At 43.3% G+C, this 8,873-nt stretch overlaps 1 protein-coding gene across 8 annotated transcripts in view; it reads right to left on the reverse strand.

Moving 5' to 3' along the window:
- Positions 1–8,344, reverse strand: part of Lmo3 (LIM domain only 3) — a 60,776-nt gene extending 52,432 nt beyond the window's left edge. The window contains exons 1-3 of one of the 8 annotated variants that reach the window (XM_008833360.3): positions 8,172–8,343; positions 6,260–6,326; positions 1,031–1,244 (exon numbers count right to left, since the gene is read on the reverse strand). In XM_008833360.3, coding sequence (XP_008831582.1) covers positions 1,031–1,236 — 206 coding nt within the window. In that variant the 5' untranslated portion in view covers positions 1,237–1,244; positions 6,260–6,326; positions 8,172–8,343. Of the gene's footprint in view, positions 1–1,030; positions 1,245–5,107; positions 5,421–6,259; positions 6,969–7,005; positions 7,209–8,171 lie in introns of those variants that run through there. The other 7 variants (XM_008833361.3, XM_008833359.3, XM_008833358.3 and 4 more) reach the window with 7 other exon arrangements.
- Positions 8,345–8,873: the final 529 nt, after the last annotated feature.

The following is an 8,873-nucleotide window of genomic DNA, read 5'->3' on the forward strand; positions in this document are numbered from 1 at the left end:
TTAAGGGTTCAGAATAACTAAGATGGTTAAGGTTCCTGCCGACTGATAAATTTTGTGTCATAAGAAAAATGGTTCAAAATAAATAGCTTAATGTCAGACTAGAAAAAATGATTAATTGTATCAAATATGAAAATCCAAATGATGCCATATATCATTTCTTTAATTTGATAGATCCTACTTTATTAAGATCAGTAATTTGCAGCTATATCAAGTCAGAAAGTTCCCTGAAATGCAAAATGATTTCTCTTCTGTAGAATTTCTGTCCTGGCTACCAGATGCTGGGAGGCATGGTGAACTAACATCAGAGCTTCATAACCTTAGATGCCTGCATTGTCAGAAACCATCCAGATGTTTACACTGGAGTGTGGCTGTCATTTCCCATGAAGACTGAGGTCTCTACTTTGTTATTCTCTAAAGCTACAAGCAAATCTAAGGCTTCTCAGTTTCCAGTGTTTATTCTGAGTATCACTGGGTGAGAGGACAGTCACACTTGGATAAAGTTTTCAAAACCATCCAGCACATATTCTAATTTTAAATGCCAGTTAAGAATTTAAAATTGATTTCCTTTAAGAATCTGAAGCAGAAAGCATCACTAAATAAGCTAAGACTGTAAGGTCCAACCAAAGTTGATCTTTTTATAAAACATAGAGCTAAAATATTTAGCTAAGCAATTGGTTCATTTTTCTGTGTCAGACTCAGCCCATTTTTGTCTCTTATGCTCTAATAAAAAGAATTTTTTTAAGCCTGAATGCTGTTTTTGACCAAACACATCTTTGACATTAAACATTTTCAATATAAGTAACAAATGACTGATTCCTAAATATGAGCACTTGGACAAGCCAAATTCAAACACTTCAGATACTATATTTTGTTCATATCCCTTAAGCAGTAGATTTCGTGAGAACGGCCTGAAGGCTGACAGGGCAACACCTTCAGGAACTCAAGCTGGAAATCAAACAAACAAAAATACACTTCCAAATGTCTATTAAAAGGCATCCAGCCATCACTGGTGTGGAAGGATAATTCCTACCTCAGATAGTCTCGGCGACAAAGGATAAGATTAGCTTTAGTGTACAGGGTGGAGCCCACCTCTCCCAAACGACAGTCACAACACGCGCACTTCAAGCAATCCTCATGCCAGTATTTGTCCAGCGCCTTTAGAAGATAGCGGTCCTTGATCTTTCGGTTGCAGCCAGCACAACCTTTCGGCTTGGTGTCTGGCTGAACTGAGAGCATTTGTATACCTAAAAAGAAACAAATGAGAAGTGAGAGCTGACACCAGACAGAAGAGAAAAACGCCAAAAGGCCTCAACCAGGGGAAGTTAGAATATTCTCCAAGCATCACGTTTTGTTGGCAAGGGATGCATTGTGACCAAAGTAAATCTTGGAAGTAAGTCTCAAACTTTGTAGAATCCTTCTCAAAGCATTGGTAAGCTCATACCCATAAAGTAATGATAAGAATGAATTGATGTCGTATGTGGTGACTTGACTTGCGTATGGAATTTAAATAGTATTCGGTGTCTGATTCGCCACACTGAATAGCTCCTTGAGAAAGAAAATGTGAGTCAATGGTTGACAACCGAAAAACGCAAGAGAATTAAACCAACTCCTGCATAGCTTATGGGGGTCAAAACTGTGTTTGACTTAACCATTGAAAAATTTCACTTAAACTGCATTTGTTGGCTGAAGAAGCGTCTATAGAAAGGTATACAGCACAGCCACCCCCCAAAACCCACCCATCTTCTAGTACATCCAGTTACTTCCTCTTACATCCTTGCTGCTTCAAAAGAGTCATTGTGTTAAAATAGCAAAGTATATTTTTGTTCATTCTCATCAGTCAGTGTCTATAGAACGTCACTTACCTATAAAATACTTGCTCTAATAAAAAACTAAAGTATAGGATTGGACAATTTATAGCCATAAACATACACTTGTTTTACAGGGGAAAGAAGAAAGAAGACAAAGGTGAAATATATATAAAATTACACAATCATCCATAAACAGATATACACAGATGTATATAGGTACATGTACCATATTAACTATAGGGGCACTTAATATATTTTAAGGCTATATTTTCATAAGTAAGGAATCTAGCTGGGTTATTTGTATTTTACAACTTGATTGAAATCTTTTCAGTGAATGAACATTTACTTCTGAGGTTCTATTTTCTTCTTTTCCAGGTGTCAAACATCGAGCCTTTATAAAAAGAGAAAAGAAAAGCAGGCCCAACTAGTCAAAGCTTTGTATTTATTGAGGAACAATTTGCAGCACTATAAAATACTATGGACATCATCGATTCCCTCATATTGCAAATTATAATACAGAGATCCAGAAAGGTTAAGAGACTCCCTAAAAGATGGACAGTGTAGCTATGGACCGGGGTCAAGTGGCTTCCTGCAACCCACAGATAGTTCCGCAATACTACATTTCCTTTCCTAGGCATAAAGTTTAAAACTTGAAAGGACAGAGATTTAAAACACCAAATACTTCTGCATTTAAATCAGTTTCCAGAGGGGAAAGAACCAAGCATCTACTATTTATTTGTCCTCTCCCAGATAGCGAAACTCTCTGGGGCCCTCTGAAACCTTATAATGAGGGGCTCACCTCATTCTTTACCCTCTCAACCTTAAAAAATTATATTGATAAGAGACAAGAAGGAATGCCCGCAGTTAAATAAGTTTTCTGGCTTCAAATCATTCATGAATTGCACATAATATTATGTTGAGCTTTCATTAGAAAATAACTTGTCTGGTAGAGTAGTGGGGGAGGAAAGGCAGGGCAGACAGCTGGGTGGCTGTTCTGCCTGCTTTGCATACTGTGGTGGTCTGAGCTGTAGACCAGCAGCCTGTTTGTGCAGAAGAGCAGGTGTTAGTCCTGTGGTCCGCTTTCTGCTCCTTTTCTTTGAAGGAGCTAAGGGCCTGGTATAGATTAATCATAACCCTTGATAGCCCTGCTAAATCGCACTCTCTAGAACTTCTAACGAATGGAGTTTCTTTGATCAGAACTAGTTATCTTCCTCCAGCCAGGTTTCAGGAGGGATGAATCCCATTAATTACAGTCTACAACAAACCCAAATGCCTCTTAGCCATGTACCTGGAAGGATCGAGGATTTTGATTTACCAAAGGACAGTCCGCTCTCATGACTAGAAGCATCCAGAGGTATAGGGAGAGTACTATTCTAATTACCTAATTTGAAGACTATTTTAGTAATATCACTAAAGATGGAAAAAAGAAATGAATTTTTCTTAGTAGTGGCTGAACTCCATTATTTCCCATAGTTCTGACACCACAACCAAGTGTGGAGGGTCAGCTATCTTTATTCAAGGTGCTTTGTAACCAAGACAGCAGATACCAACATTTGGCACCCAGGAACACTACCCGGCTTCTCTTCACAAAATGTTTTTGTTGTGTTGACATTTTAATTTAGCACTCTGAGGCCAATTAATATCTGAAACTCTTACATTCTGTTTGGCCTTGGGCATAAAAGGAGTTTGATATTTTTTACTGCAGCCTCTTATCTTCTTTTAGAGAACACCATCTCTTTTCTCTTGAAAAGGGAATCTTTTCTATACTATGCAAGTTAACCAGTGTAGGAAAAGAACTGTTTGGTAGTTACTACATTGCCATGTACCTAAAAGGCAGAAAGTAGTTGAGTAGTGTCTGCTCTTGATCCAAAAGAACAAGTCTGGGGAGAGTTACACGTTTATGGCTGAGAGATACTTCAAAAGTTGCTCGTAGCCCATCAGCACTCATAACTAGTTTTAGATTGGCATGCAAATTGTTCTGAGGGAAATTCTTATTGCCTCTGAGACCCTGCCATTCTGAGTTATTTGACAGTTTAAGGGAAATCATAATTTTAAAAAAGACATAAATAATAGCCTGTACAGTGTGCTGTGCAGAAAAAAAAGTAGAACCGTTTCATTTAAACTCTGGTGAGCTTTTAATTGCCTGGATTGCGTTGTGAGGCGGCCTGACGGTTGATTGCTTCCATTATGTTGCCTTGTTCTGTGTCATTCATCCGCACAGCCTCAGCTCCAGTAGTTAACACAACACAGTAACCACAACTCCACAATACACAGGGGCTTAAAAATAATCATCATGATAAAAGATGCGCAGTGCTTAGGCACAGTATTTTTTTTGACACATATGTATTATTTGGACTAATGACAGCGTGAAGGGAAACATTTTTCCCTTTTGAAAGATTCAAAGAGGACAATTTGAGAGAAGGTGGGGGGGGAGCTTCATGAAGAAGGGTTGTTGGAAGAGAAGATGCTAAAATGGGACTGCAGGTTCAGCAGCTGGGAGCGGTGACATAGATTAAAAGAATTTGGCCAGCACAGCCATTGGATTGCCAGGAGTACCAAACAAAAGATTTTCTCTCTTCCTGCCCATCTTCATCACACTCCTACCCACCCCCCAACCCCAACAGGAAAACTGGATTGGGCCTAAAAGCTTGTTTCTCTCTGTTCAGTGGCCCAGAGCACCCCTACAGGCTGCAGCCCCCTAAGGGACAACAATGCAAATGGATGTCCCCAGATCTCTGGCCCTGGCTTTGCTTCACTATTCTGCCCCTTCAAGTCCCAACCCCCCTCCCTGTCCTTCCATCACCCTCCCCTTTTTTGAGCAATGGAGCTGGGAACCAATTTGATTCCCTTTTTCTCCAATGCAGCTGCAAGGCTCAGAGATACTGACATTTTTCCACTCTTATCAGTTTAATTACAGTTACCATGGCAGCAAAGTGCTGGTGCTTGGCAAAGGCCAACAAGAGATTTGCAAGACTGGGTTCAATTTTGATGCAGCTCACATGCAAAATAAAAAAAAAAAAAATAAGAAACATACATACACTCTAACAAAGAATCCCTTGCTGAGTTTATGCTCCTAGCCTTCGCGATTGTGTCTTTGCAGCCACACAGGGTTTTGCAAAGAATGTAGCAGTATTTGTGGACCTGGCGAGATTAATTGGTTGAAAGCGGCAGGCTTTCAACGCAGTTACAACAATAATATTTCGGATCTTTAGCAGCGGAAGAGCACGCAGGCTTTGGAGCCAGCCACGAGTTTGCTGAGCGCCCCGGGAAAGTGTATCTATGATAGATCGTAACCTTACCAAAACTTTTCTCCTTTTTCTGCATGAGTTGACTTAGGCGTTCGTGAGTTGCAGCGGCTTCGCATGGAGCACCAGGGGTGGCGAGGAGGAGCTGGATCGCCTGGATTTGGCTCAAGTGTGGCTCTGGTGCGCAGCTTGCACCGCGGAGGACCCAGTATTGTGAAGCCACTTAGGGAGCGGGTCGCAGTGGCGATGGAGGGGGTGGGGGAAGGGACTAGGGCTAGACCAGACACTGTGAGAGCACCGAGGGAGCCCCCTCGCCGTGTGGCCGTGTGCAAAATGATGGCGAATGACAAAGCCACATGCTTCCCTAACTCTGCCCGTAATCCTAACATCCCAGCGGCCCCTTTTAGCCTCCCTGGTAACAAATGGATTTGATTAAACTGTCACACGCAGCGTTAGCATAGCATATCGTGTTCAATATGAAAAAGATCATAAATCTGACTTGTATTTCATAACAGCCATCTGAGTAGCCCGGTAAAAATGTGCTGAATCTCAACCTATTAGGACATAGGCATTTCAGTTCACAGAATCTGCCTCCCCACCCCATCCCAACATAGTCACTTTCGCAAAGCATAGGGGCAAAACATTTTGTTATTAAGGCTGCGTGGAGAGAAGCAGAAGATTGTAATTTCAACTCTTTTAGGAGAAGGACGTGAATTTCATCAAGCAGGCGTGTGGGGGGGGCGGGCTTAGAACACACTCTCCCACAGGCTGGGGACATGCACCCCTTCCCCATCCCAGCTCCTGTCCTGGAGTCCTGGGTGTGCGAAGGCTGCTGTTAGCATGAACTTTGACGGTCAAGCACTGGACTTCTACTTGAGGGCGCCACGCTCCGCAGTCTCTCTCCTTCCTTCCGCATCCACATCTCCCTCCCCGCATCTATTTCACAACTCATCATAAAAATAATGATGCTCTCATGATTTCAACAGAAAAATCATCTCAGCAGTCCCGCAGCCCCGGTGAAAGTTGCAGCAATGGGGTGGGGAGGTGGGGAGTTTGAATATAGCTCTAATTTATGTCTCATTAAGAGAGGATGGAGAAGAAGGAAAAAAAAAAAAAAGACCCACAACCGCACACGCACGCACGCGCGCACCCGCAGACACACACAGCACAAATAAGCCGACGCATGTGTACACAGCCTCTACTTACCTTCTCAATTAAGCTATACAGGGGGAGGCTGTTCAGTAGGCTCCGAGGCTGCTTGGTAGCGCTTCTCCTTGGGAAAGGTCAAAAAGAAGCATTGTTTGAAAAAAAAAGGCGGGGGGGCGGGTTGGAGGGAATCTCTATTTTTTTTAAGTTTAAAATAATGAGGTCCTCCAGGATCCGCCAAGTATCGGTGTGGACCGCATGCAAGCCACAGGTGTCCTTTTAGGCAACTGCAGTCCGAGGATGTCTCTTTGGTCCAGGCTCCAGACAACTTACCCCAGCAGTGTGCAAGGAGCCGGAGCTGAAGGAAGCCCCTGGCTTTCTCAGCTGCAAAATGCAATCCCTTCTCAGCCAGACATAATACAGCCAAAGAAAAGGTCACTCAGTTATTACAGAGCCGCCGGAGTCCAGGCAGCGCTTGTCAAGACCACAGAGGAAACTGCTCCCTTCCGATTTAAGAGTATTTACCTCGCCCCCACCCCTTCCCTCTGCTCTCCCTCCCTCTCTTGGCTCCCTCGCTCTCTCTTGTTGCTCTCTCTCTCTCTCTCTTTCTCTCTCCGCTGTCTGTTCTGCAGCTCAGTCAAGTACAGCCGCCCTCGGAAAGTGCAAAGCAACCAGGAGACAGATCGGGGCTTTGTTGCTAATTTCCCAGGGTGAAAATTTACAAGCCTGGGAGTGCAGACAGAACTACAGCTCGCACATGCTCCTTACAAACACTGAGGACACCCCCTCCCCATCACATCACGCACCCGCACACCGGAGACTGTGACCTCTGCAGGACTGGACTGTCAGGAAGACCCTACCTCCTAGAGCCATCTACAAGAACTCCTGCTAAAAAGCTCCGGAGAAGGGTAGGGCTTCCTAAAATAACCGGGGCATCTTGGAATAGGCTGGGTATAATGAAAGCAAATTGCCCTCTAAATCCATTGCTGATGAAAATTAAAATAAAAATCAGGGAATCAAAGCGCTACCAGGATACCCAGGAAGAGCGCACAGCCCCCCCTCCCCCTCTTAGCAAATGTCGGGGTTGGGGGGGGGCTGCCTGAAGTTGCCGGGGCTGTGACTTCCATTCGGCAACTCTCTCAAGACCTCTCCAAAAGTCTGTCTCACAAACCGGGTCCAGAAAGTGCCACACACCCGGCTTTCTCTTTCTCCCTAATGGCCAAAGAGCCAAACTGTAAAGTTGTTACCCAAGCCCGGTGCTGAACACTTTGAATTTATTGCAGGGACTTGAATTACTTGCATTTAAAATATGCCTCTTTGCCTCCCTCCCCCCAGGACATGGAGACACAAGCCTCCAGGGCTAACTTGGCCAGCTAGCCCCTTTCCCCTCTCAAACTGCCTTCATAGACTTGTTTTAAGGCCCTGACAGCTCCTTCTTCCTTTTTTCCCTTTTTTTTCTTGAAAGAGGTCCCATTTTCCCTAACCTCTTCTCTTCACTTTGCATCTACTAAAGATCACAGATAGCTTTAAAATATCTTCTTCTGTTTTCCAAGTTTTCCAACTTCAGCCATTCTGCCTCTTCACAGCTCTGGGAGCCCCCCTCAGCAGGTCTTACAAAGGCTTGTCAAAGGTCAAGCTTAAAAATAGTGCAAATTTGAATGACACTGGCCGAGATGTTTTAAGAGCCAAGAAAGATTCAATTGTTGAAAAAGAAAAGAAAAGAAAAGAAAAAAAACCACAACTATTTTCTCCTCTGCACCATCAATTTTAATCTGGTCCTAGTTGTCCCCCCATCCCCAAATCAAAGCAGCCCCCTTGAATATTTATGCTAAATTATGCTCCTCTCTATCCACAGCCCTGGCACTGAAAGGCTAATTTATTTTTTTAACTCCAATCTTCTGAAGGGTCATAATAAAATAGTATGTGACTTGCTTTCTTCTCCCTTTAAAAGGCAACAAAACTCAGAACTAACCTGAAAAATATCGAAATTCAGAGTCAGGCAGATTAGTGAGAACTCCTTCAGCTGATGTGTTGTGTCTATAAGCAGACTTAAGTCTGGCTTTTCTGGCTGGGCTAGGTAGCACACACCTCACCCATCCACACAGCTCCTGGCTGGTCTACCCCACCTTCCAGGCACAGCCACTCTGAAAACACCCCAGAGTATGTGAATGTGTGTCATGTGCTCTCTCTCTCTCCCTCTCTCTGTGTCTCTCTCTCTCTCTCCCCTCTCTCCTCTCTCCTCTCTCCTCTCTCTCTAAGCCAATGTACTGAGAAGAAAAGGAGGGAGGGAGGGAGAAGTATGTGTGGGGAAAGGGAGAAATAAAATGAAAACAAATGGTACAGCTAATGAGGACAATTAAATTAATTATGTTCAAGGAGATGAGATTTTTTTTCCCCCTCCAACTGTATGATCTGTTACCCCTCACTGGCAACTGCTTCTCTGTAATTCATGGTAACTGATTAGTGCATCTATGCAAATCTTTGTTTAAATCATTCAACTAATTAAATGATGGGATTATTCCTCTGCCTACGGTGACATCATTCGCAGTAATTAGTACTCTATTTGGACTATGGCAGTAAGATTCCCATATCAACACCAACCTGCAAAGGCATTAACCACTTTGACACCTTTTTTTTTTAAGGACAAACACCCAGATCTCTAATTGCATCCCAC

The sequence above is a fragment of the Nannospalax galili genome, unplaced genomic scaffold (genome assembly GCF_000622305.1).
Source record: "Nannospalax galili isolate Female #2095 unplaced genomic scaffold, S.galili_v1.0 scaffold1056, whole genome shotgun sequence".
Classification (NCBI taxonomy): domain Eukaryota; kingdom Metazoa; phylum Chordata; class Mammalia; order Rodentia; family Spalacidae; genus Nannospalax; species Nannospalax galili.